This window comes from Amblyomma maculatum, chromosome 6 (genome assembly GCF_055883805.1).
Source record: "Amblyomma maculatum isolate TAMU_Amacu chromosome 6, ASM5588380v1, whole genome shotgun sequence".
NCBI lineage: Eukaryota > Metazoa > Arthropoda > Arachnida > Ixodida > Ixodidae > Amblyomma > Amblyomma maculatum.
This window is the reverse complement of record NC_139349.1, coordinates 63,044,060-63,071,812: the sequence shown is the minus strand read 5'-3', so window position 1 is coordinate 63,071,812 and position 27,753 is coordinate 63,044,060. Positions and strand designations below refer to the sequence as shown.

General features: G+C 42.7%; 1 protein-coding gene across 2 annotated transcripts; it reads left to right on the top strand.

Moving 5' to 3' along the window:
* Window positions 1-3,231: 3,231 nt before the first annotated feature.
* Window positions 3,232-26,982, top strand: Invadolysin (leishmanolysin-like peptidase, invadolysin). Of its 2 annotated transcripts, XM_084606817.1 has the most exons (19): window positions 3,232-3,508; window positions 3,782-3,882; window positions 4,071-4,101; window positions 4,218-4,300; window positions 4,398-4,515; window positions 4,751-4,926; window positions 5,622-5,727; window positions 5,813-5,907; window positions 12,283-12,400; window positions 13,357-13,464; window positions 15,008-15,084; window positions 15,424-15,534; window positions 16,075-16,207; window positions 17,855-17,944; window positions 18,046-18,115; window positions 18,741-18,874; window positions 19,727-19,879; window positions 20,940-21,123; window positions 23,549-26,982. In XM_084606817.1, exons 1-18 carry the CDS (start codon window positions 3,317-3,319, stop codon window positions 21,096-21,098), a joined length of 2,055 nt encoding a protein of 684 aa, XP_084462943.1. In that variant the 5' UTR covers window positions 3,232-3,316; the 3' UTR covers window positions 21,099-21,123; window positions 23,549-26,982. The 2 variants fall into 2 exon arrangements, with proteins under 2 accessions (XP_084462943.1, XP_084462942.1); XM_084606816.1 differs by having other exon boundaries at window positions 3,233-3,508; window positions 20,940-26,982.
* Window positions 26,983-27,753: the final 771 nt, after the last annotated feature.

The following is a 27,753-nucleotide window of genomic DNA, read 5'->3' as shown; positions in this document are numbered from 1 at the left end:
AGGAGTACACGCAAGCATACATCTCGAACGAAATATAGTCACTGCAGTAACATATAACGAGATCATTCCGTGCACCCAGCAAACACCACTCATCCTACCCTCATGCTAGAGTCAGTGATACTTGCCATTAGAGTGCAGGTAATTCATATAATTTTATTTACAGCAATAGTGCAGATAATGAATTTGGTTTAGCAGATTAAGCTGCTGATAGCTGTTATTATGAACAGAATATTATGTGTGCTTTCTTTGTGAAATATACAAATGTTCACATGGATACACTAAGTACAGTTTAACAGCCCAATTAGACTATTGGTAAGACCAATTGGATACAATGGGTTTGACCAATTGGGCTAACCAGTTGGCAGATTTGTCCAATTGGATATTCAGTTGGAACATGAACAATATTAATACTGTACTTATGTAGAAATGGCAGTCTATAAACTTTGCACAACTGTCTGCTAGATCCAATTGGAACCAACTAGAATGAGGATTCAAATGGAACCAACTAGGCTATCCATTTGGAATGAATAAGAATTTACTTTGTTGGAATGTGACTCCAACTGGACATTCCAATGAGTTCCAGATGGAATGTGATTTCCAATGGAACCCATTGGGGAGTCCAATTGGACTGCCCATTTTGAAAAATTCCAACTGGAATCCATTGAGTCCAATTGGAACCAGCTGACATATTTCATTGGTTCCACCCCGACAACACACCAACTCCCAGGAACGTCCTGTTTAAATCCCTACCTCCCACATCCTAATAGGATAATCTTCAAGACGTCCCTGCGAGCTCCCTTCTGGGATATGTTCGAACCTCCAGAGAAGGATGTCCGTAGGATGTTCCATTTACTTGTCCTTTTAGACCATGCTAAATACATTCCAGGGCAGTTGTAAGGGACCATGCACCCTGTCGCACGAAAGCGAGTGAATAAGAACCATATAAATTCGCTTGAAATGTCAAACAAAAAGCATACTGGTCACCACTATAACTAGAAATTGGCGCCGTTCCTGCTACGATACTCAAAAGTTGCTAACTAAATTTCAGTTGCGCTTTTCCAAGGGTATGTTGGGGGGTTGCAACTGATTGTTCATTGCGGTTTTTCAGAGCATATGAATAGCGAATGTAAGCTCATAACTATACATTAGCTAATGCATGGGAATTGGTTCCTTTGAAAAATATATAAAAGGCGGTCATGAAATATGCTGCATTACATGCAGCCTACCATAATATGAGAGGTAAGGTTCAATGTGAATTGTGTTCGCAAAAAGGGCATATGTCAATTGCAACAGTTAAACGAAACGTGGTGCCCAACTATCATGTGGTACAACTTCGTGGCGCCCAACTTCACCGAAGAACACAAACCAGCTCTAATATGGCTTTATTTTTATTGTTGACAAAGAAATGAAGAGGCTCAATTAACAGAATGTGGAATCTGACATTGGTAACTGTACTGCTAACAAAATATATAACTATCAAGAGATTATTTTATATAGCTTTGCACATATGCAGTCTATTGCTTGCACATATCAGGACACCCTTACTGTGGAGAATATATTGTCGCGAACAACAGGGCAAGACGTGAACGGCTAAGCTGTAGGATCGGGCAGAGTTCCGAACATAGCGCGCAAGCCGACTTAGTGTCCTCTTCTTCCAGGCGCACTAAGAACATAGGAGCACTAGGTAGCAAAGAAGTGCTTGAGAAGTAGGGTGATCTCAAAATTGTGACTCCTCTATTCTTTGCAAAATGTGAGTATGTGCATAAGTTCTGTGAGTGTAATTTCTCAAGAACCGCAAAGTTTCTGCTGTGTTTCTTGTGCACAGTATACGACACCCAGTATATAGGCATATGCAGAAAACGTGTATATAGTACAGGCTGCAGCATGCAGTGTTCCATGCCCTCCGAATACTTTTGCACACGGGCGTTCATCGAATACGCAACTTTTTTTAGCCAAATATTATTAAATATGTTCTGAAATATTAGTTTAACACAAAATAATTATAACTAGAAATGTTGAGAATGGCCAACTCCAGCATACAGTACTCTTCCCGTTGAAATTCAACTGTGCCTCCCCTGCCCTAATATTGTCCCAATACAAATTGAAGATGGCAACTTGTGCTCATAACACCAACATGAGCTGAGATTTATTTTGAGAACTGGAAACAAACGATTTTCGGAAGACAACATATAATATTGTATGCTTCTTACGAGGCCTCTGCAAGACAGTTCCTAGAATAACAAGCAGAGGAAAAGCTAAACAATGTTCCAATAAGCTCCTAAAATACCGCAAACATGTCCCACCTCGGTATTGTTTGGGACGTCCTCAGGGAGTCACTTCTTGTTTCATTTGGGATGTTTTGGGAATTTTTGTGGGACTTTCCGGACTTCACTATAGCTAGGACATCCGAATCTCCCATAATCGGAATCCCTGGAACGTATGTGTGTTGTCTGGGATTTTTTTTTTTTTTTTTTTTTTTTTTTTTTTTTACTGGGGGTATGGTATGCATGCATAGAAGAATCTGCAGCGCCCGTCCGCTTCATTGAGCTGCTGATGTGTATGCAAGCAATCTGCACGAACGCACGTTGCCTGTATACCATGGCACGCACTGCTCTCCACGCGCGGTCGCTCGATGGAAGCGCAGCGGCCGTGGAAATTTGATGAATGTTTGTGAAGGATCGTCATGCTGTCTGCGTGATGCATCTTTCATGCTTCTATTGGGAGTAAGGTGGGCTGCTGTTTACGTTCCACTCATTTTTTTTTTATTATTTTTTTTCGCTATGTCCACGGCTGGTGTGCCTCAGTACTCCGTCGACTCCGTTATGAGGCCAGTAAGACAGCCTTGGAACGTCTAGTGCCTTTGTGTGTGTGCACGCGCCCTTGACTGCTGTCGGCAGCAGAGCGCGAAGGCGCGGCGGAGTTCACACATTACATGCACGCGGAAAGACGTGCGAGATGCGCACCGAGATGAATGAGACCGCATCGAAATCTTCAAACAAGTCCGAAGTTACAAGAAAAGATAGAGTAGAGTGGCAATGTCATAAATTTCTTTTTACCGTATTCCTGCCACACATATGACTACAGCGTTACGGTGGGCTGCTGGCAGATGAAAGGCGGATAAACGGATAAACTGGGTTCGTTGTGCAACCCGTTCAAACCGGGATAGCGCAGACTACGGACGGCCACACGATCGCAGCGGCGGCGGTGGTTGGCTGTACTCTATAGTCGGCCTGTGTTTGTGAGGAAGCGCTGGTTACGTCGGTGGCGGCAGCACTGTCGTTATACAAGACATAACCGGGGAGGCGTCTGTCGGTTTATGATACGATCAGGATGGGGTACCGTAGCTTTTAATTCAAAGGGGGAAGGACGGAACAGCAGCGTATTCAATGGGGTAGTATCGAAACAGTCGGGCTCGATGAAGTGCGTCGCGTACTGGGTCCTCGTCACATCGTACTTCACGTGCGTCCGGTGCTTCCGCTGCAGCTACGTCCCGCCAAAGATCGAAGACGTAAGTTGCCTTGTTGCTAAATTCGTCCCTTGCTTGGTATTATTCCACTTTTTTAATTTGCGAATGCTCATACGCAGAATACTTGATTGCTTGAATTCTGATCCCCGATCAAAGAGTCCGCCTGTGTGTCCCTGATCGCTGTTTATGAAAGCGCGGCACGTAGCTACGCGTCCCGTTAGATTCCTGTGTTTGTCCCGTTATCGTGTTGATGTTTACTGCTTGACATTTTTCACTGCTAACAAGTTCCAATAAGGTCTTTGGTCATGTTTACAGGTGCTTAATCCGGTGCATTTAGAGCCTTCATCGCACGTAAGAAAGCGAAGCATTAGCCAGCCTCTAAGAATCAAAGTGTTCTACGATAAGAGCGTTTCCAGGTGAGCGTAATTTTTTTCGCCGTGGCTTGCGTCACTGCTTTTCATTTTGTCCACCGGACGCACAGACTCTTTTCTTTCTCTCTGTGTGCAAGTAAACTTCCGCGCCCATCTCAGGCAGACTGGCGCATAGCTGCACGCCGCGCGGCTTTGCGATCTCGATCACAGTGTTCCGTCGACTTGATTTTCAGGTTGCCACCGGAAAAATTTGAGATAATAAATGTGAGTTTGTTCGTTCCTTTATCTCACCTTGTATTTGCCCCGATCCGTATTGCCGCAACAGCTCGGGTCCTCCGTGACTGAAGTGCGTAATATCTTCGATGGATTCTCTTTTGTAGGACACAATATTACCGGAGGCGCTCGACTACTGGCAGAGGACCCTTATGGTTAGGCCAACTCTAGTGCCTATCAGGTTGAACAGGTAACGTGCAAAGATTAAACACGATGTGCAAGCGCACTTCGTACACACTGTTGCATGACGGTCACATTAATGCGTACGAAATATTTGGTACGAACAGGAAATGTCCAAACAACCAAGCTTTCTCTCCTGATCAAGACCCTTATCTGTACTGCAATGTATACTGCGAGAGTGAGACGACGTGTGGTGAAGTCGTCGTACCCGAAGAGCATTTGGAGGTTCGTGTATAATGTATTCACTATTTGTTTTTTTCTATTTTGTTTTGATGCAGCTAAAATTTGCTTCCACACAACATAGTGTATAGAATGCTCATTACAAGTCACATCATTGCCAGTAGCTGCCTGCTTGGAAGCTTCTTTCATAATATATCTGACCATGGTTTCCACGCAAAAGTTGCACTAGACTGCTCGTCAACTGACTGTGGCTGTTTTTGGACATTTCTTAAACCACCAGCCTTGCAGAGTTTGCGATCGCACTGGCCGCTACTGCCAAACCCAAGGGAGTGCTGGGCGAGGAATACCAGACGCCGACTTCGTGTTTTATGTCTCAGCCATGCAGACAGACCGCTGCTTCATAGGGCAGACAGTGGCCTATGCTGCCCATTGCCAACAGGAAGCGTCAACAGATAGGTGCACACTCCTGTCTTTACTAGCATTGTCAGGTGTCCACTTCTTCAAGTGCCTTTGTCTTGTGACATGAATGTGGCTAAGAAGGGTTGTCTTTTGTCTTCCAATGGCCTTGGCAGCAGTGCGCTTTGGCATCTACTCCATACCTTGATATAACAGCATTATGCCTTTAACAATGCCCTGCGACTTAGGTATCTAAACTCACTTGGTACTTGATAAGCATATGCTGTGTTTTCTGGCTTGTGTGGTAGAGATGCTGTTATGATTCCTCAGATTAACTGGTTCACTATATTTTGCAGATTTCTGTGTTTATTAATGCTTACCCTTTTTGCTGTCTTCCTTTTCTTTCTATCCATTACCAGTTTCCATGTATTTTTAGTGAACTGATATCTGGTTTCTACATAATGTCAGTTTTTCCTTTTCTTTTCATGTATTTTGAATAAAAGCAAACCTTTATTTTGTAACACTGCTGCACTACTTATAGCAATCACGTTTGTTTCAGAAGTGTTTGCCTTTATTATCTTGCAGAAAACTAAAGGCAGTTTTAAATGGTGTCTTCTGTGCATTGCAGTTATTGGCAGAAAATACGGCATGAAGTTTGTGTCCTTCTTATTCTTAAAGGATTATTAAATGTCAGTGTTGTTGTTAATGGCAAAAGTTTTCAGCCTTTTGATCTGAGGCTCGCACTTCGCTTTCAGGCCTATTGCTGGCCATGCGAACCTCTGCCCCGACTCCATTTCGACAAAGCCACAGGACATGGACACGTTACTGTCCACTGTGAAACACGAAATTCTTCACGCCTTGGTAAGGCTTTACCTTACTTGGGTATTACGTGTGCTATTTCTGAACATATACATATGGTTTGAATGTTGGCTGCCTCATTTTGCAGGGATTTTCAGTGAGCTTATATGCCTACTTTCGTGATAAAAGCGGATACCCGTTGACACCGCGAGAAAGAAATGGAAAGCCAGCAGTGAACAAAGAGTGAGTCCACTTGCAACAGAAAACTAGCTACGTTCTCCCTGCATTCTGTGTCTGTGCCCTCCCTCATCTCGTCCTGATTTACAGGAGTCCCAAAGTAGAAACAGAAAGAGGGGGACGAAATTTTGCATTCTGCGTCTGTGCCCTCCCTCATCTCGTCCTGATTTACAGGAGTCCCAAAGTAGAAACAGAAAGAGGGGGACGAAATTTTCAGCCAGTCACTTGCTGCATTGCATGTCAGCTTGTTTCTACCAGTACTACATTTAGCTAAAAAAACAGACAGGGACAAATTTGGTGCCCACTTTAGCACATTTGAGGCCTAAATTTTGCTTCTGTAAAGAAACTGACGCACTTTTCTGGGCCACGTTTGTGGTGTGTGACAGGCTGTGCTGGCCGTATGCATGTTCTGGCAAGTGTGTTCAAAAGCTCTTTGATGGTTTTAAAGCTGCATGAGTTTGTTGTTCTTTAAAGTGAGTCCTGCTTAAACAGCCCAGCTTTGAAAAAATACAAAAAAAAAAAAACAAAAGAAAACTTGTGGTTGGTGGCATGTCTTCCTTCTGTTAAGTAGATTTGACGAGAGTATGACCATTCTGATGTTGCCAGCAAGTCTGCTGCTAGTGAGTTGCTTTCAGTGTATGTAGTTTAGCTTACTTCAGACGCAGGATGAATGTGATATATACCGAAACGCAGTTGTGAAAGCACAGACTCACTTTCTTGAGTTCGATGAGCAGTACAATCGTTTTTGTTGCTGCATTTCAGATCTTGCTTGTGTAAGATCCTGTGTTTACTGTGTGAGTGTGCATGAAATTTATTGTTACTTTGCAAATTTGAAAATTTTTGTCTGTAGAGTATGTTTGTGGGTTTTGAGCATTTATTTTCTCATGCAGTTCTTAGTGCTAGTTTGTAAACAGAATTCAGTTACCCAAGGAAATTGTTTTTTTGTCATACTTGTGTGACAGATGTATAAGTATTGTATTTTTCAGAGTGTCGTAATGGTTTGTTCACTGGACGATTTGATTCCCAGCATTCGTTTGTATGCTGCTGTAAACATCTGACCCCTAGACACCACCAGACTGCTATGTGGCAACTTTCTGTTTTAGGTTTTAGAAGAGAAGTGACGAATTTCTTATTGCAAATGGTTTTTTTCCGAAATGTAAACACTTGCCAGAAATAAATTTTGTGTAAGTTAAGCAGTCATGTCATTGCAATAGGCAGTATTTATGCTGAAACTTTTTTTAGATAGTCCAACTGTGGAAAAAAAAAAAGGAGTGAACTTTCTCTCGGCATGGGTGTATATTTTCTTTGGCTATCATCTGTTTTTGTTGCCACGCTATTGTCTACCTTCCTTGGCTTGGGTACTCTGGCTTACAAGTATGCTTTTTGCTTATGTCCTATTTCTTTTTCTTTCAGACCTAGCTGTGAGGCTCTTTCTGTTGCTTTAGGTAATGCACCTTGTTTTGAATTTCTTTTTCTTGTTGCCTGCTAGCAGTGCAGAAAAGAGGATTCATTTCGGCATGCTTGCTTCAGGAATTTTTTTTAACTGTTTTTCTTAGTTTTGGTAGACTTCAGCCTTCTTGCATTTACTGCCCTTCAGTTCTTGCTTTTTGCATTTGCTGCTGTTTGCCTCCTGTCTTTTGCACTGCTGACTTTTGCATCTTGCAGGTGTGTGATCTTTGAGACCATATGTCCGTCTTTTTGAATTCTTGTAAGGAAAATTAGCACACTTCCAGCATAGATGAAGTATTAGGTTTGCGCGTAATTATTACATCTCCACTGAAGCATGAGTACCCATCCTCTGTACGCACAAATGCATGCACACACACTATGCTTCGTGTAAAGGCCGCACCACCAACTTGGCGGTTGGTAGTTATAAAAAAAAAGGAAATATGAGCTATTAAAATGGTGTTATATTTTATGAAACTGAAACTACCAAGCCACCTGCTGGGCTTAATGGTTTGCGGGATATGCGTCATAATTGCGCTTCATTAGCCCGGTAGCGCCAGGCCTAATTACCTGCATCACATCGAGGCTGCAGCAAAAGTGTAACCTTGTTATTAGTTAACCATCAGGCTATAGCCCCCATTAAAATGAATATAAGTAATTTTCACGAGGCTTTGATATAGGTGCGCATGGAAATGCAGCCCAGGAGAAGGTCGCCTCACACCGACTCGCACATGGAGCACCGCTCCAAACCGTCGGCTAAGTCATCACAAACACCAGACCTTAGGAGGATCTGAATTTAAGATTACATGACATTTGCCAGTACAGTAGTACAGTGAATAAGTAACTACATACTAGCAGCCTGTTTTATTCCGAGTGGTCAACTCTCATACCTCACGAGATCATATCATTCATACTTTGAGTTCATGATGTATTCAAAGGCTTCACTGCGGCTGTGCTAATTCATCAGGGAAATGTCCCCGCATAAAAAAATAGACTTGTAAATGGGGCTACGCTGTTAGTCTCAAAATTTTTGTGGAAAAATACTGGTCCCATGTCAGGTCCGCGCCCCGTCAGAACCTGAGAAAAAAAAAAAGCGCGGTCCTTACATGGTTATGTACGGTACACGTGCTCATGCAATTTTACAAAGAAGTACCATTGGTACTGGGCTTTGTGTAATACCGTGTAATTATCCAGGGTAGAATGAGAGAAAGAAGATGGCTAGTGTAATTAGTGTAATACTGAGCTGCCAGACTTGGGATTTCGATTTTCACATGGGCAGTTGTGCAGACCTTATTTTTAACAAAGTCATTGCAGTTGTTGCCTTACCAGTAAATATAAACACTAACACTGCCACTTCTCTAACTTTACTTTTCTCTTTGATTGCCCTGGCCCTTTCCTTTTTATCTTGTTTAGAAATTTTAACTGCCTCTTGCTCAGATGTTTTTAAGTTACCAAATCCTTCCCAGAGCTTCTATTTTCGTAGCTATGTGAGGCAGATGGGTCCAGCGTTATACTAAAATATGCTCCGTTGTTTCCCTAACTAGCATGAAGTAGTGTCAGGTATTGTCTGCATCGTCAAACCTGCATCTTAAATCAGTTCAAGGAGAAAGGCACCATCTGTATTGTCCTGAAGCCGACATAGTAGCCCCCTTCCCTTTCTTTACTTGGCTTTTTACTTGCTTCTCACTAATTTGCACACGTTAACGTATGTCTCGCCCTCTTTGATAGACATGATGCTAATATTTTTCACTATAAGAGATTGCACTAAACTGGTTAAACAAACCTGTTGGCAACACATTGTTTTGGTGTTTTTTTAGTAAACAAGACAGTTATTGACGTGCCCACTGTCTAGTTTCTAGTTTTCCTTTGCAGTGCAGGATATGGTAATCTACTATGCTAACTGGCAGCATTTGCACCTGATTTCGTTAGCGATGCGAGATTTTCAATATCTGGCTGCTGTATCGTAACGGTTCCCAAGTGTACATATACTTGGGTGCTGGCTTGTGCTAGTGCTTGGTCTGATTGGGATTTTACATTACATGGGCCTCCTTGTCTAGTCTCTCCATGTTGTAGTTAACTTTGAATGGAAAACAGTCTTCAAGCACAAGTTTTTCTCCCCACTGTGCTTATATACAGATGAACTCCTTTTAGTTGCAAGTTTCAGATATTTTCTTTGCAACAGATACCTTACTGACACATTTTAATTCATGTGCACTTGTAGCAGTTTAACATTGTGTGCAGCAGTTGGAAGGGAGATTTTGGGCCTTTTGTATTCTACTGCCTTTGTGCTGGAATGTGGTTTAGCCTTTTTAAAGCACCAAGCTTAGAATGATGGTAGTATTTGCAGTATAGGACAGGAAAAGGTGGTCTGGCTGTTCAGTAATAGTGATTCAGTTATAAAGGGAGAGTTAAATTTTTTTCTTCTGTTGTCAGTAACAAGACTTAACAATGTTTGAAACTCTTTATCCTGTGATATTTTTTATGTAAGACTCTTGGTCTAGCTCCTTTTAGAACCTAGTCAAAAAACAAAAAAAAATGGCTTGAAAAACAGATCTGAAACTGATTATTTTCTGTTGTGCTTTTACAATTTCCAATTCATTTCATTGATTTGGAATTCAGTGTAGACCTGCTTTTCACCCTTACATATTCCTGTAAAGATTTTTCCATAGACAGTGAAGCCCTTGTATAATACCGTAAGCATGGGCATTCTCTTGTGTTCTTGTCAAAATACCTGTATCAATTAGATGTAGTTAAGCTACCTTAATATAGCTTGTTGGATGAGACCAGCTGTGACGGTTCTTAATTGAGGTCATTCTATTTTCAGATATGCCATAGTATAAGAAGGTAGTTTTTCTCTTTTTGTTCTCTGCATTTCTAAATAAAACTGGTCACAAGAAGAAGCACAAGTATTAGTGATAGTATGTGGCATTTATGTTGTAAGGGAACCAGAAAACACGCTCTTTTCATGTCACATTGCAAAAAGAAGAAAAAAAGCACTGTTAAAGAAATATCTTCCTTGTTTAGTGAAAAAAAAAAAAAAAAGAAATGATCGTGTTCTTAGTAGAAACGACTGTGACAACTAGACATGCATTGTACCCTCACAGTGGTCACAGCTTTTGCAGTGGCGAAAAGAAATGAAAGTTTCAAAAGAAAACATTCGTGGTTGTCGATTCCCCGACTTTAAGCAGCTGAATCAAGGGGCAGATTATGTAAAACCTTTTGCAGTAGCGCCGGGATTGAGTGTACTGCAAGGAATTGGTTTTAAAAGTTCAGCTTGGGAGTTTGACCTCTTTGTAACACACCCCGCAGTTGTTTGACACGTTTTGGACAATTCAGTCCTGAAAGTGGCTGCAGACAAAGAAAACAGCCAAACATATAGTGAGCTTGCTGTGCCCTTTCAAATATTCAATGCAACCACTAAACTTCATTGATCAGACATCAGTAACCATCAGACAGCCTGCAGTGTGTTTGGTAGGGCATTTCAGTCTAGCAAAGCGGGTGCCACGAACGAGCAGTGATGAGTGACGACAGCTGGTTTGCCATGGCTATTCCTATGCTACACTGCACCCAAGTTCAGCCGTGAACATACTAGCGACGAAAAGTATATTCTGTATGGAAGTCCCATGTGTGCTTGAAATCTGTAGCCACTAGTCAAATGGGTGTATTGCGATTCTATGCACACCCAAGCGCTTTTCCAGAACATGAGGCAGTTATTTCCACATTAGTGGTCATTTTTCTATTCCAAAACGGAAAATTTCAATTTTTCTGTACTGTGTAAGCGGTATTAATGTCACATTATAAAAAATGCTTGTGTCTGTTGGCAACCAAGAAGACTGAAGCACCGCTTCCCCACCGCACCTCCTAGATATGGGGCTGCCCAACTTTGCCCTCCAAAAAATTAACCCACAAGAAGCCTACACAGCAGCGGGTCAAAAGACTCGCGGGGCAGCCACCATTCTGCTTAATGTGAGATTCTGCAAAGGCTGTCGAGCTATTTTTTTTTGTCGACGTATTAAGGTAAACAGTTTGCGAGTTATAGCGTATCTATATAATTACAGAGTACTCTTTTCAATTTTCTGACATACTTATTTTTTTAATAGAACACCTTTCAAATCTGAGGTTGAGCGTCGTCTCGGGTGGCATGTTTTACAGCAGCACCGTGCACCATTGTTCCGCTCGTGCACAGCTCTCCCTCCTCGCAGGTTAATCGCCTTCTGTTTACGCATTTTTCAGCTTTCCCTGGATGCTGCTCCTTCAACTGTAACCACACTCCGCTTGCGCACTCCCCTGCACTGCCCGTACACATTTCTTTTCATGATAACCCGGTATCAGCTTTCATTTGAAAAGACAACAATGAAATTCAATTCAAAGATGCACTGGGAAAGTCAACTGCTCTCCTGAAGCAACTTCCTTCTAGCTAGGGGGCTGCTGAGCAAACCATTGCTACTTTCGTCGATACACCTTCACCCTCCAGAATAACCCTGTTGCATGTGTGAACCTCAACGTAGCATTCTTTGGAGTAAAAGTATCAGAGAAACTATTTAGGTTGAATACTACAACTGCTTATATTGAGTGGTCGCATAAATCATCTGATCATCCTATAACCGTTCTTTGGCTATTGTGTAGCTTCATTATGTTAAATTTGTTAGGTGTCTGATCCTTTTAGAAAAATTTATAAGTTTGGTGTTGTGTCTGCATTTATTGTAAGATGTTTCAAAAATGTTTCCTTTTTTTAGTTTTGAGGATCCTTTCAAATGCCTGTTGCCGAAAGAAAGAAAATACTAGCCTGTTCCAATTTTCTCATGATTTCTCTATTCCTTGACGGGTGCAAGGTACCAAGCGCCTGCCGTGTTTCAGGCACCATCTGGTTGGGGGTGTTGTGTTCAGTATGTGGAAGAGCTGGGGCTTATGGGCTACTTTTCCACTATATCTCAGGTTGCAGACGCACAAATGGAGTGACCGTGTCATGAAGAAAGTTATCAGGCACGACTGGAAGATACATGGAGGGTCCATAAGCAAAGAATTTTGGATCATGGTCACGCCTCGAGTTGTGGCAAGTGGCATTTATTTCGTCCTGTGTGCACAAGGGGGAATCTATTTATTTTCTTTTGTCACTTCCGCTACCATTAAAAGCTTGTCATAGAATACAGCGAGGCAAGGTTCAACAGTAGATATGGCTGATTTACTACACCATGGTAGAAATCTGATCGACTTTAAATGAGCAGAAGCAGTGTTTAGTAAGTCTCGTTGCCTCTTGGGCTGCAGATATTTTTACTTGGGTTGAAAGTCCTCCTTTCTGTAGGGGAAATTTCTGTTTGATGTCAATTAATGGTAGGATGCTGCCTTATTTTTTTCAAACTGCTGTTTATTATAACATGGTCAAGTTGGGAGTCAGTACAAGCATTTGTACAGTCTATGGTACGCCTCCCTTTCCTTCTCCCCACATTTACTGGTCAGTCTTTTTTCCAGTGTTGCCAGGAGGCGACTTTTGTCTCCTTATTGCACACGCAATGTGCAGCGATTGGCAAAGGCTTACTAACTATCCTGGCAACAGATTTTTTTTTCTCTTCATTCCTGATAAAGATGTTCACCAGTCCATTGTGTCATCGGCATCAACAGCTGCTCTCATTCTTCCAACATGCATGTAGTGACCAGTGCAGTGATGGTTAAACGTGTTTACTGCGTGTGAATAGTCTCTGAAAATGTGAATGCTGCTGGAAAAGAGCAGACTCCATAGTTTTATTCATGGTCATGCGTTTCAATTTCATTATTTAATAAAAAGTCATGGCTCAGGAAGGGAAATAGATTGGCTGCACGTAACCTATGATGTTCACTCTGCAGCTTTGGACAGTACTGGGCCCCTTTCTCACGTGTATTGTATGTTTCTTATTTCTGGAAATAGTTGGAAGATGCAAGTGTTGTGCAAAGAGCGTGGTCTGTCGTCCATTATGCTTTGACATGGGCCCACATTGTGAGATCCTTTCTGTTGTGGACTACGCATCTTTCCAGGCGGAAGTCAGGCGGCACTTCAACTGCTCGTACTTAGAAGGCGCAGAGATGGAGGACCAAGGCGAGGATGGAACGAGGCTGACTCATTGGGAGAAACGCCTCTTTGAGGTCAGTGCACGCTTGCCTGCTCCGCAGTGTACTTCTCATTAGCTCCTGCCTGCTTTGGGTGTAGACATTAGTACTAGTGCTCTCAAAATAAAATGGAGCACACGAATGAAAAATGTTTTGTGGCGCTCCCTGCAAGCGGATGCGCATGTCTATATCATGGGTGCGTGTGGGACATCCGGATGTTCAGCTTGACACCCTTGGTGTTCGCCTCATCGGCAACCCGGACGAAGAGCACTCTTTCCACACGCCCGTTCTCCGTTTTATTTTGGGGGCACTAGTACATGCTCAAACGGGCTTTGTCTATGAAAGCATGCAGCAGCTCAGCTGATTCCTAGTTCGTCTTCTCTTCCTTCTTTTTTCATCCATTGTAATGCATGATGCCTATTTTGATACTGCTACTTTGCAGATGGGGCTTTTGTGTAAAACTGTTATAAGGCACTTTCATCAGTATCGTGTTTAATAACCTTCTATTCTTGCAGCTCTCTTTGTCATGCCCTTCTCAGAGCTCTGTGAAAATAAAGGATGCGAGCTTTGAGGGAAAAGGCCATCCCTTCTGTTTGGTGGACTTCCTGTAGCATGATCTTGGGGAGCAGGACATGTGAAGACGTAGCACTGCATCGCAGGCGCAGCGATGGTGCTTAGAGCGCAGTACAGTTCTGTCACAAGTGCAAGGCCGTTCTAATGTCTGAACTCATTGTGCAAGTTGCACAGCGGTACAACGTAGGGGATGTCATAGTGACTCTGTAACTGAACAGTGTCATGCTCGGCATGGTACAAGTGATGGGCTCCTAGCAGGAACTGCTTCTCTCTTCACCTCAATATACTCGTGGCCAGTTCATTGTCTTCACCAACCTGAGGACATTGTTAGCTGACACTGTTCCCCAGCAGTGGTTGGGGTAAATCCCTGAGAGTCCAAACTCCCTAGAGTCCACTTCCCGAGTCCTTATCTAGCAGTGCTGTCTGCATGATTCTGTGACTCCCTGTTAAGAACCTGCTGCTCATGCACAGTCACGTAATGTTGAGCTTAAATGCACTTACTTAGGCTAAAATAACTGATGTAGTTTGCACACGTATAATTCTGAACATAACTGCAGAGGCAACCCGAAGCCCCATAAGTTCCCCAGGGACAGAACATGATGGAGAGAAAAACTCATCATTATGGTGGTGCAGCTTGAGCGCAACTCTTTGCATGAGGTGTTTTTGAACTTTCTGCTCTGTTACCAGTGCTAAATGACCTAAGCATCAGTGGTGAAGAAACAATGGCAGCAATAGCGCACTTTTATGCTGCAGAGTAAGCATTGAAATTTGGTGCCCGGCAACATGGCAAGTAAGCCTTGCTTTGAGCACAATACTCGGTGTTCTTGGCTTGAGAGATTTTACGCCCAAGATTGAAACCACCATTATGTTAGCAGGAGAGTCTTGGCGGTCTGGTGGCTGCATTAATTTACATCTGCAAATAAACGCCTACTCAGTGTAGCTTACGTGCTTAGCATGCTCAGTGCATGAGAACTTTTCCTTAAATGTTGCGCTTCTATCTTCTCAGAATGAGGCGATGGCCGGAACACATACGCAGAACCCGGTGTACTCGAGGATCACTCTGGCACTCATGGAGGACACAGGGTGAGAGGAGGAGGATATTTTTACATTGTTCCTTATTGCCTTATTGCAATTGCTGGAGCGGCAGCTGTGGCACTAATCTTCTTGTCCTCTGAATTTGCATTCCGTGTGATGTTCTCAGCTGTACATATTAATGGGAGGGGGGGGGGGGGAGGAAGGAGAGAGAGGGGGGGGGGGGGGGGGGGGGCTGCACATGTGAAATGGTGCCTCTGTACACAGCAGGCTTCTTAAGCGTGCTCCTCTGCCTCTTCAAAGTGCCACTTTGGTCAGCCTGTTTTTGTTGGTGAAATTCTAGTGTTGTTTGAGTTTGGCTTAGTTATTCACCTCAACTGTGTGAAACAGGTGGTACCTTCCAAACTACGACCAGGCACAGCCGCTCAAGTGGGGCCACAACCTCGGATGCGACTTTGCCCTCAAAAGTTGCAAGGATTGGATCGACAACCGTCGAGAAAAGTGAGTGACATAAGCTTTCCGTGAACATAGGAGGAAAAAGTTTTGTTTTTATGAAGGCTGTGGCACTTTGCTGAGATTGTTACCACCAGCTTGATGATAGGTATGTCAAGAACTTAATGAAATTGTTATCGTTTAGGGACTGGGGCATACTGTGTAGACGAGGCATGAATTGATTCATAACACAATGCTTCACACTGTTTCACCCCTCAAAAATGAAATGCTTGATGTCAAACCCTCTTTCTCCTAGAAACTGCCTATGCCTTCTAATATCGATGCACTGACTTGCTAGTATAGTTGGCTTATTGCCAACTACACTGTGCAAGAAACTTGGACAGAAAGAAGGCAGCAACACTAGTATCTATTTATCATAATCTTTAACATTCGGCCATATCATATTCGTTGCAAACTTTTGCTTTGTAACTAAGTTGAAGGAACATTCAAGTATAATGGAACGTGAGCACCAGCTGTGAGTGAACTGTGTGGAATTTTACTTTGTGGCCAGCACAGTGCAATTGGGTGTTTTCTTTCTACTTCGCTTAGGGGCCTGTCCATCCACCCCTTCTGTGACAGAGTAAAGAAGGACCCCTTGGAGACGGAGTGCACGGAGAGCCGAGATTCTGTTGCCATATGCAATCTAGTCGATCACGGTGAATACTTGGACAAGATGTTTCAGGTTTGCGCATTTAGAATGCCACCCGTTATTCTTTGCATCAGCCACGATGTAATCTCTTTCTTGTATTTTCATATCACAAGCATGTCTGCTTTCTCGTGGCATGTGACGTACTGTCTTCCAACAGATGCTTTCACGAAGAATGTGATGCATTGATACGAGAGGATGCTCATTTCATCTATTCTTTTGTGTATGTCTGTGATTGTTGGGGGTGAGAGGGAGATGTTTGAAAAAAATTTTTCCTACTGCATATTTTGTTCCAGAGGAAGAGTGCTAGCAGTGCTAGCAGAAAGACGAACCCAGTGTCCACCTCATCCTTGTCCGTCATCTGCTAGCGCTTTTCCTCTGAAAATGATTAACCAACTCGCCCAGCCTTCTGTTATTTTCTTCATACTGATTAATGATTAAGTTAATTAATATAAGCCTTCTGCCTTGTGCTCAGGTATTCAAGAACCTTTTGGTTGCAGGGTTAAAGGTAGAGTTGCTTGATGACTCGTGGGCTGAACTTTGCAAAGATTAACCAGTGCTTAAATAAGGGACTTAAGTGGCTACAGGGCCTTGACCACCGCTCTTAAAGTGAACATAGTGATTAACACATTACTGCAGAACCCTGCCATAGTAAACTTAGATATAACTGAAGGCCCAGTTTAGGTCTCCCATAGGCGACTGTACATTTCTTCCCCTTTATAATTAATATATTTTTGATAAAAATCGGTTGTAATAAAGTGTGCCTGCCTGCGGCAACATAGTTCCCAATAAATGACATCGCCACATGCGTGCCACCTAGGATCACGAGGCAAAATTTGTTTCTTTGAATAAAAAAAGAAAGCTAACATTGTTTATTTATTTATTATTTTTTTTAATAGCTTTACCACCAGTCTTAGAAACTTTGGGGAGAAGCCAACTTTATGTCGGCCTTGGAGCTGTGAGGGAAAGCATGCGGCGCATAGTAAAAAAAAAAAAAAGTCAAACTGACTAAGAGTGTGGAAAGAAGACGGCCGGCGCGGCCCGTTCAGAACGCAAAAGAGAGTAAAATTGCAGCAAGAAGCAGAGAAGGGAAGAAGCGGCCGAAGATTCTCGGCACAGTGTAGTGTGAAGGGAAGCACACAAGGGTGCAGCAAGAAGTGGAGGCGCGGCATGTACGGTTTTGCCGCTCTTGACTTCCGCGCACATTTCTTAAATGACAGAAACAGTGGAAGACAATGCCGTGTTTGTGCAGGGCTTTAGTTTTCGCATGAGGAGCTCAGTCATATTTGTAGCCACATTGCATTCATGCTAAGAAGCATTTCCACAAGATGTGAACAAAAAAATTTTATAACTGAAAAAATTAAATTGCTCAGAGACGATACGAGAGAGATGCAAGGTATTTTAGAGGGTTTTTTTTCTTTCTTTTTCTTTTTTTCACAAAGCAACAAGACGTGTTTAGCAAGTAGCCACATAATTACAGCAAACATCTTCAGGGCCATGCTGTCATTAACAACTGATATAATATTATTATGCCTCTTGTGGGGTCGATAGAAATTTAATCAAGGTGAGCAGGTGTGCTTCAAGGTATCTTAATTAGGTCATAAACACAAGGCCTTGCACGGTTATAAACACAATCTTTTTTCTTGCATTTAACTTTTTTTTTGTTTTGTTTTTTTGTTCCAGAATTTCGATTTCATCCCCGGTGTGCCTCCCTCGGACCTTGGCAGATTTGGCGGTTCTGTAATATTGGCGGACTATTGTCCTTATATCCAGGTCTGTTGCACATATCAAATGTTCAGCTATTTTTCGCTGATGTTGTTATTGCCACCACGTTTCTGAGGGCATCACTCTGTCCTTCATTACTTTTTCTTCAGGAATTCACCTGGAAATCAAAGAACACTGTGGTGCGCGGATCCCAGTGCCAGTTTGAAGAGAACAATCCCCGTAAGCTTTTTTTACCTCTTCTTTTCCTCCCAGTATAAGGCATGAAAGACCCTTGTAATTGTACACTTCAACTGTGCATTTTCATTGTGATAGATACTATATCATGGACAGTTTGCAGGGTTTACAGTGCCCTTACAGACAAAGTATGCTCCAGGAGAAGCTTGCTTACAGGGCATCAAGCACAGCTCCATCCAATCCTTGCATACTTAGTGAAAAAATTACTTGTTTTGGCTCTCTTTGACGTGTCCATGATTTCTTTTAGCAGCAGCAGCAGCAGCAAAAAGTTGTTCTTGGTGAGAAAATTGGGTTTCAAAATTAAACATATCATTTTCCACTACTCATTTCAAACTTGCAATTGCGAGGTGGACATGAATGACAGCGTGGCCTGTTGCAACTATTTGCCTTGAACAAGAGTGATCTACATCAACATCTAAAAGCACTGTGTGGCCTTGAATGTTTACTTTGGGGAGATGTGCTGAGTGTGTATATTTTTCTGTCTAGGTGACAAGACAGGTAGGCAGCATCCCTTGTATATTCTTGCTACAAGAGCCAAACTTGTGTGTGCTTACATGGACAGAGATGTGCTGGCTCCATCTTTTCTTCATTATGGCACCGTGTCTTTCAGAGGAAGAGAACAACTTTGCTCTCGAGTACTATGGGCCTGGCTCCAAGTGCTTCAACCATAACAAGGAGATGTGGCTCGAGCGCACGTGCAGCCAGGTACGCCAGTGGCCGCACTGGGGCAGCGGCTGCTACAAGGTGAGTGGCTGGCCTCTCCAATTACTTGAATCAGTCCAGAGCAGACGGTGGAGTGGATCTGCCCCGTGAGGCAGTATCAATCGGTCAGTGATGTCCTCTGTAGCGATGCCCTCTGTAGTATATGATTGCTTTATCTCTGTTGTCTGCTGGGCTGTGCGGCAGTTTTGATAATCGAAATCAGTACAGGAACTTGGCGCAGCTGTAGAACGGCAGCTCTCACAGATTACGTCGTGGCCACTGTTTAACACACCCATAACGACAGCGTTTGTGTGTGTGTCTTGCCTCTCTTGTACCTTGTATGTTTGCTCTATAAAACCCCTACATCAAGACATAATGGCAAGGGGCAGAATTCAAAAACAGCTGTGTGGTGTGTCATGTCAGTTCGTGTTAAAGAATTGCAGGCGGGATATTGGTACAGAGCGTGCTTCAGCAGAATCCCTTATCGCCCAAGTGTAGCTCTTGTATGCTCAGTGAACTTGGATGACGTCATGCGTTTTCTAATTCGCACCAATTCCGCAAACCTGTCCAAAAGTTAACATTGCAAAAAACATGAATGAGTAGCAATTGTGTGTCATTTTTTCATCTGTGACATGTGTCTGACATTGCAGCTGTCATTCCTTGGCTGAAACCGGAACTAAAGCTGCACGAGAAAAAAAAAAAGTTCATTATAGATATATAGCTGGCCAAGGTGAATTCCATGCCATCATTCATGTACTGTACACTGTTGTCTTGTGCACTGTTCCGAAGATAAAAAAAATGCACGTAAAAGAAATTGCCATGTATCTACTCAAAAGACCTCTGAGCTAAGAGGCTGATATGTTTTGATGTAACAGCGCGGCGCTGTGTTTGCAGTACTCGTGCTCTGGTGGGCGACTGCATATTGAGGTGGCCAACCACACGTACACATGCTACCACTCCAAGCAGGAGATACGTATCCAGCTGTACGCCAATGGCTGGCTCCACATGGGCACCATCGTGTGCCCATCATGCCGGGAGGTCTGCAACGTGAGTGCATATTGCTTCCCACAGTTTGTTTGCTTGTCGCTGGGTGATGGGGTGGGGTATGTTTTGTTGTGGAGTGTGGTGACAATGAAAGGGGGGGGTAAATTTTCTCACGGAAGGGCACCTAAGAAAGGACAAAGAAAAAGGAGGTGCCAATCCTTTGTGTTAGCCACTTAAAAGGGATAAAAGGAAGACTACGCAGATTGTGCAGCTGAAAGGCTAACACTGCGCTAGAAACAATTTGGGCAGTCAAGTTCTTAATTTAAGTTTAATTATAATTTTTTGTACAGCCCCTAATTATAATTTTCTGTAATGGCCCCCAGTTTAGGGGTATCCCTCTAAACGAAGGATTTATCCCCCTCCACACAAGGTACTAAATGCATAGGAAACGCGGGAATGGAGACAGCTCCAAACCAACACTTATAGTTAAATAAAGAAGGTAATACATATTCCAATACATGGGAGCTCGGCTTGTGTAGATAGACACCACGCAATACTAGAGTCTAGAAATTACTGGTTATAGTAGTCTTTTTTTTACAGGTTTTAGCTGGTTATAAAGCACTGAGTGACAGATTTAATTGAGTTTAAACTGATTAATTAAGCTCCGACTTGGGATAGCTGGTCGTAACTTGCAAAAAATGGAATGCAGCCTCACCGTGTTGGTACAGTGGTTAGGGCGCTCAGCTACTGCACCCAAGGATGCGGGATCGAATCCTGGCTACGACGGCCACTTTTTGATGGAGGCGAAAAGCAAAGGCGCCCGTGTGCTACGCGATGTCAGTGCACGTTAAAAAACCCCAGGTGGTCGAAAATTCCGAAGCCCTCCAAGTTTCTCATAGCCTGAGTCGCTTTGCGACGTTAAACCCCGTAGTTTGCATTAATTATCAAGACTTGTCATGTTTATGCTGTGGTACTGTGACTTCCATAGGTTTATGATGGCTTGGAAATTAGGGTTAACAGCTGCCTTCAGCTGTACGATAGACGGGCCTATCATAATTTCACTTGCAGTGGGCTTGTTTTATCTTTTGGTGACGCCTTGTTTTGCTACTTCATTGTGTTGCAGAAAGATGGCATGGAGTGTGATGCAGATTTGGTGAAGGCGAGCTACTTCCAGGCTGAGAAACAGTTCCACAAAGACATGCTCCACTGCGGTAGTGTGGGGCTTCATGCCAGTATTGTTGTCCTGTGCTTAGCATTAAGTCTGCTGGCTGTTATGAGGTGACGAATGCTGTCATTGGGGAGGTGAGGTAAGACCCCCACGTGCTTGTGACATATTCTGTGACAAAGGAGTACACCACTTACCCCAAATTCGTTTAATGCTTTCACTCCCCCTATAGCTTGAGACGCTATGCCAGGGGTAGGTGAAACATTCCACTGCTGTCGCTGATTTCGGAGGCTTTCCTTATCGTCCTAAGTGTCAGCACTGTCATTGGAGCTCTTTTAGGGCCACAGGGGAACTTGAATGATGTGCTGGCGATTCACACTGTTTAAGCTGCTCATCTGCAACAGTCTTCCCATGCCCTTTTAGTTCATTTTTGTGCTGTGTGACAGATTATCTGAATCCTGGTAATTTGTGTCGCCCAAAATTTAGTATCATCAAAGCAAACAAATATCAGTATGCAGGATCATGGGAAAGGCATTCATGCAGATCTGTTTACAGCTGGACAGATATATTTACAGCGGCACGGCTACAGCAAGCAACACATACAGCGTTGACAGCACATCATGATGTCGGCAGTTGCGGGCCACGTGCGGCCACCTAACTGATCCCTGCGCGTACAGTTCGACTAGCGATTTTGAACTCAGTGATTTGCATAGTGTAGCTGGCGATCGCAACATTGGCGATGTGTGGGCCGCGAACCACCAGAAACGCTACCATGAGCATGCAGCACGACTAACAATCGCAGAGTCAGTGATGTGCTGGTAGTGTGTAGTGTCCAAGGCAGCGGTAGCGCTTTGCTGCATGTTCATATCATTCATAGTAGCACGGGAGAGTGTTCATAATATCCAAGATTCTGCACATTGTACGCAGTGTGCTCCTGCTAGGAAATTTCACGAATTCGTGTCAACCTGGCTCGTATCACTGAGATTCTGCTGTATAGTTCGTCTGGTTTGGTACAGGTTTTTAAAACTTCTCATCATACAACTGTTGCATTTTTCTATGTCTTGCCTCTCACTGCAGTATGTATATCTTTTATGGAAAAAAAAAAGAATAGAACACCAGACGTATATCGGCAAGAAGTGGTTGAAAGCATCTGTGTTAGTTTTTATTTTTTCACCGACCCTGAGCTTTAATCCTAGTTGTCACATGCGAAGCAGTTATGGGCAATTGAGTTAACGTGCTAAGGTTTGAATCGGCTCAGGATTCTTTATGAGTGTAGTGCTACTTATAGGGCCACCATTCTCTCATTTCTTTTTTTAATCTTTTGTTCTGTTTAATGCCACTTTTGTGCAGTTTACCTTTGCTTATATTGCAACAGGAGAGTAACAAAAAAAATGGCGGAGTTTAACCTAACTTAAGCCAGGTTATGGCACTGGTTGCACTTTGGCTCAGGAATTTTTTAAAGAAGGTATTCTGGACTTGGAACAAGGTTCAAAAAGTGCTGGGTATTGAAACAAGAGGCTCCGCTTCTCTCATTTCTTTTTTTAATCTTTTGTTCTGTTTAATGCCACTTTTGTGCAGTTTACCTTTGCTTATATTGCAACAGGAGAGTAACAAAAAAAATGGCGGAGTTTAACCTAACTTAAGCCAGGTTATGGCACTCAGCCAGGTTATGGCACTGGTTGCACTTTGGCTCAGGAATTTTTTAAAGAAGGTATTCTGGACTTGGAACAAGGTTCAAAAAGTGCTGGGTATTGAAACAAGAGGCTCCGCTTTATTCATTTTGATTTTTTTTTCAGTAACTAATTTTACAGGGCATGTAGTGTTGACCAGGACATGTATTCCGAGTTTGCGTCGTTATCGAAGTGTTGCTATCTCATGTGACCTCGAGTCATCTGATTGGTCGAAACGCCGGAACTGGGTGTTGCCACTACGGAACCGGAAGAGGTGGCAACATCACGTTCCGACGTTTTCGCCAATCAGATTACTCGAGGTCTGGGAGATAGCGACACTTTAGATAACGACGCAAAGTCGGAATACAGGCCCAGTACAGTTCTGCATTGTTCATGTTTCCGCTTGTCAGCCTTTCTGGAGCAAATCAGTTTAATTAAAGCGAGCCTATTTTAAGCCACCACTCCTTGTTCCCGTACGTAGAAGTTGCCAAGATGCACTTCCATATGAATGGCATTGTGTTATAGATGCCTTTGGATCAACGTCAGTGGTGCGACTGCTCTTTTTTACGTTTTACGTGTAAATAGGACATTCTAGGGAAGGTGCGATTAAAGTAATGGTATGCCATCTATCTGTCACTTTGACTAAGAGTTGCATTGCGGCAATGGAAAGCATCTTTTCAAAGCACTACAAATGCTCATGCAGGATAAGTTTATTTAGCCTCAGAACTATGGGGCTACATTTGAAGAAATTTGCCTCACGGAGAGACTGTGGTTTTGTGTACCATTGTGCTGGCTCCTTTGTCACAGACCTACTATTGCTGTATTTTATTTGCACCTATTATGTTGTAATATGGCTTGTCTTTCAATTTGCTACATTTTTGCTTCCTCTCTTCCTAGAACGGTCAGTGTTCCTCAAGTCTAGAACTGTTCTCAATGCGACAGCGTTATGGGCCCCATTCCTCAGAGAAATCCGCCACCGTCATTACGAGTGGAAAGTCGTGGTCATGCCTGTGGCAGCTGGCACGTGACACGGCCGGACATCAATTGGGTGGCAAGTTTTGGGACGTCACGAGAACACATGACGTGGCCCAGTTGGCAGGAGCAGTCAACGCGGGGCAGTTTCCTTGAGATGGAAGAGTGAGATGGGAATCAAACCTGGGACTCTTGGATAATGGGTTAGACACGCTACCCCTAGGCTACGCAGCCTACTTTCTTGCTTAAAGTGGGGCTTCATATTCCTATCAGGTGGTCTTGCACATAGTATAGTAGCTTATGAATGTACGCTAATGGGTATGTATGAGCTAATAAAGCCACAGATTAAGGGATTTGTGATTACCCAAGTAGCAAAGTGTACATACCAAAAGAAGGAGACGCGAGGAGCACCGCCGACGGGTGCCATAACGCTGTTGCATCATACCCGTGAAGGCAGAGACTAAGTTTTCCCAGATTTTTTTTTTTTTAATTTTTTATGGAACATGTCTACATTTCCCATGTATGCATTCTTGTTTTTCATGATCATTATACTAGCACTTTCCAATCTTGTTTTAGTACTAGTAGTTTTATTTGTGACGCTTCTGGGTGAGTTTGTGCACCTTTTCCTCAAGGACTTAAAGTTAACTGGTGCGAATTTAAAATTTGGCAAAGCAGTAGATTTTCAACTGTTTTTATTTTTTTTATATATTTGCACTTTGAAGATGTCGGCAGATGTTTTTTTTTTGTGTATAAAGGCTTAGTAGTGTGTTCCTACTACTGCCAGTGGCATTTTGCAGTATGTATCTTCTTGGTTGTTGTGCTTGTTGTGTTTCCATCTGTACAAAACGCGAAAACACGAAGGTTTTGACATAATCTACGACTTAAGCAATCTCCGAGTGAGTCGTGGTTCTCCCACTCTGCTGTCTCTCATGGCCTGTGTGACTGTTCTCGCATGCAAGAACAAACAGCTGATTTTGTTTGCTGTGTCTTGATCAGCACGTTGTGTTGTGTTCACACATTGGAACAGTCCCAGGCAGCACTGTTTCATTCATTATTGATCATTGCTGCCCTTTCAACGAAGATCACCTTGTGCTTTCACTAGAAGATAATTTTTTTGTGGATGTTACATAGCATACTACTGTAATATCCCGAGTCATTACCCATCTCCTAATTGCCCCCCCCCCCCCTTTAGGCAAATTATTATGTTAAAATTACCCAGTCTTCACTAGCTGCAAAAAAAAAAATCTAAACCGTGGGACTTGCGATTTGCAAAAAAATTGTCTCCCAAACGTCATGATGAAAAAAGAGAGAACACAGAAACTATTTTGTTCACGCATAGCCCTGAATTTTCACAGTTCCAAGGTCAAAGGACAGTCTTGTAGAAGAAAAGCTATCCAGATAACGAAGGATTGTTTTGTTTGGAATCGCAAGGAAGTGTGTTTGCGCCCAATACGTTACAGGAGGTCACTATCCCTTTTTAGCGTGATATGCAGCGCCGATACAAACGTTACAGCTCGATTGTCAGACAGCCCCTGCGTAATAGCACTGGACTTTGTTGCAGTTGTGTAGAGCTTTCCTTGCGTGACTGACGCAAGCAATATATTTGGCGTACAGTAGAACACTGTTTTATGAGTCTTGCAAGCAAGATGACATCTTATGATTAAAACTGAGTGTACCTCTGATCAAGCCACGCTAGATGGGGGAAAAAGAAAAGAAAAAGCATATTTCCTAGCTTTTCTCATTTTTTTGCTTGTACCCAGAAACATGACCCAGCCCACTTTTTCTGTGAATTTTAGGTGGCTAAGGAGTGGGCGTGTGAGGACTCGGGACATTACGGTAGGGGTCCCTACTTGACTCTGTCATTTGCAGAAAAGCTTGCTCCCTTGCCTGCGAATGCAACGTCTTTTAACTTAATTTGCCCTGTTTTCATTAGATTTTTGTTGCTTTCTTTTTGAATTACGTGGAGGGGAACAAGTGTGTGCTTTTTACATGCTATTTATTGTTGCTTTGTTTGCTTGAGTGCTGAAAACTTCATCTGGAGAACCTTTTTGCATTTATTGCTGGTTCTTTAGCATTCGCATCTAGTGCTATCGTATGGGACTTCTGTATTACTTGCATCTTAGCAATTATGGAAATCTTTGTCGTATAATAATGCATTCGTTGTCGGTGCTTTGCTCTTGTGCTGCTCGCTAAGAATGAACACTTCTGTTGCATAAGAACGTGGCTCTTGCAAGAGTGATTTAAGCCAGCTGAGAGGATTATTTATGCACTTGAAAATATACTCAGTGGTATGACCCAACTAGGATTCGCAAAAGGGGGGGAATGAGGCAGACAACAAAAATGCATCAGTTTTCAAAGGCTCATCAGTGGAGATAACTGTTTAGAACTAGCAAAATTTATCTGCAAAAGACAATGAAATGATATTTGCAATAACACACAAAACAGACAGGAAAATAACATTTTATGTCTGCAACAAAATTGCTTACAATCATATTTTAGTTGATAAATGACCCTGAAAAAAAAAAACGCTGCATATTCTTTTTGCTTTTCCCCAAAGTGTGTGCAAGGGAATGGTATTCGATTCATATTCGAAAACTTCAATATTCGCTCATCTCTACTAAGCACTTTTTTTGAGCACAAAGTTTGCAGTGGTCAGCAATTTTTCTTTATTTCTACTGTATTAACAAGACATAGTATAATGCCAAATGCGTTATTGCCAGAAATCTATCCAATTTTTGGGGGGGTAAAAATTGAACTAACAGGTCTGTTTTGTGTGAAGGTACTATTTTGATACATGCCAACTTAATTTGTTCCAATCATCCCTTTAAAGAATGCACCCTTTGGGGCACATATGTGAGTGGCCTATTAGGTCAGTAGCAAATGTCATAAAGCTCTTTGATATTGTTGGCTTAAATGCACGTCACAGTGCTTGATTCTTAATGTGTACATATGTGCCATTGCGAATAGCAAATGTTTCGGGCCACAAACATTTTGTTGCGCGGGCTTACAAATGATATGGAACTGTACAGTATGCCTTGCAGGGTCTTGTCATTGTGCATATGCTTACTTCTTTTGCAAGATGTGTCCGTGTCCCAACTCTGAGGTTGCATGCGACATTAGTTCAAGCAGACTTCCTAGCAATCTCACCACTGCTGTAGCAGTGCTGTATTAACAGTTGCTTCATAAGGGATCCATGCGTTCAGCTATTTGGCTATTGTATAGGGGACTCTGTCTCTGTGTTCCCCTTTGGTGTCATGATTTCAGTATTTATTTAGCTACAAATTTTTACTTTCATATTTTCATTTTACATGCCACCTTAGTTTGCATTTACTCATTAAAGTTATATTTTATGACTTGAATGTTGTCCTAGTTCTGCCTTCTTTACTTTGGCATTAAGGGAAAGCGGAATGAAGCAGTCATCATGATACATGTCACCATTTTGAACCGTGCAAAGTTTACATGTTTTGGTTTCTTCGACATATTGTCATTACAAGCAAGCTCTCTTTTTGACAGCTATACTGTTGCATTATCTATTATCAGTGGGTGTGCAGTGAAGCAGCGTGAGCTTTTTTTTGTAGTCATACTGGAGTTTGTCGTGACTGCCGCTGAGGATTAAAAGGTCTGTGAAATGGTTTTGAAAGTTGCTCTTGGAAGTTAAAATTTAATAAATCAGTGAGCACTCGCGTTGCTTGCAAGCTCTCAAATGCGAGCTGATACTTTACAAATAAAATTACTATAATATTCCCATACCTCGTAGTGACTCCTGGTGCCAGTCTTGAGCATGAATCCGCTTGACATCACTTGTAAGACGCTGGCATTAGTTTGCCAAAAACATGATGTTTGTAGGTGGAGGAGTACAGACAAAGATGGGGAGCATGGCATTCTAGAGACAGCGGCACGTCATGAGGGAGTTAGCGGGCAAAGGAAGTCGCCGTGACGGGTAACGTATACATGGGCGACCCTCCAAGCATCAATTGGGGGAAGGGGGGTACTATTCATCCGTGCCTTTGACGGTGCATGGCTTCTCTTGTGTGTTAAATATTGCTGTGCATTTTGTCATTTATACTGCAGTCATTATGCCTTGAAATTTAACGAAAGGCCTAGAAGCTTCTCTTGCTATAAAAAGCAAG

Coding starts and splice junctions, on each gene's coding strand:
- Invadolysin (XM_084606817.1), top strand. CDS start 3,317: ATGATACGATCAGGATGGGGTACCGTAGCTTTTAATTCAAAGGGGGAA. Junction 13,465..15,007: donor GGGAGAAACGCCTCTTTGAG/GTCAGTGCACGC, acceptor CTATCTTCTCAG/AATGAGGCGATGGCCGGAAC. Junction 19,880..20,939: donor CATGCCGGGAGGTCTGCAAC/GTGAGTGCATAT, acceptor ATTGTGTTGCAG/AAAGATGGCATGGAGTGTGA.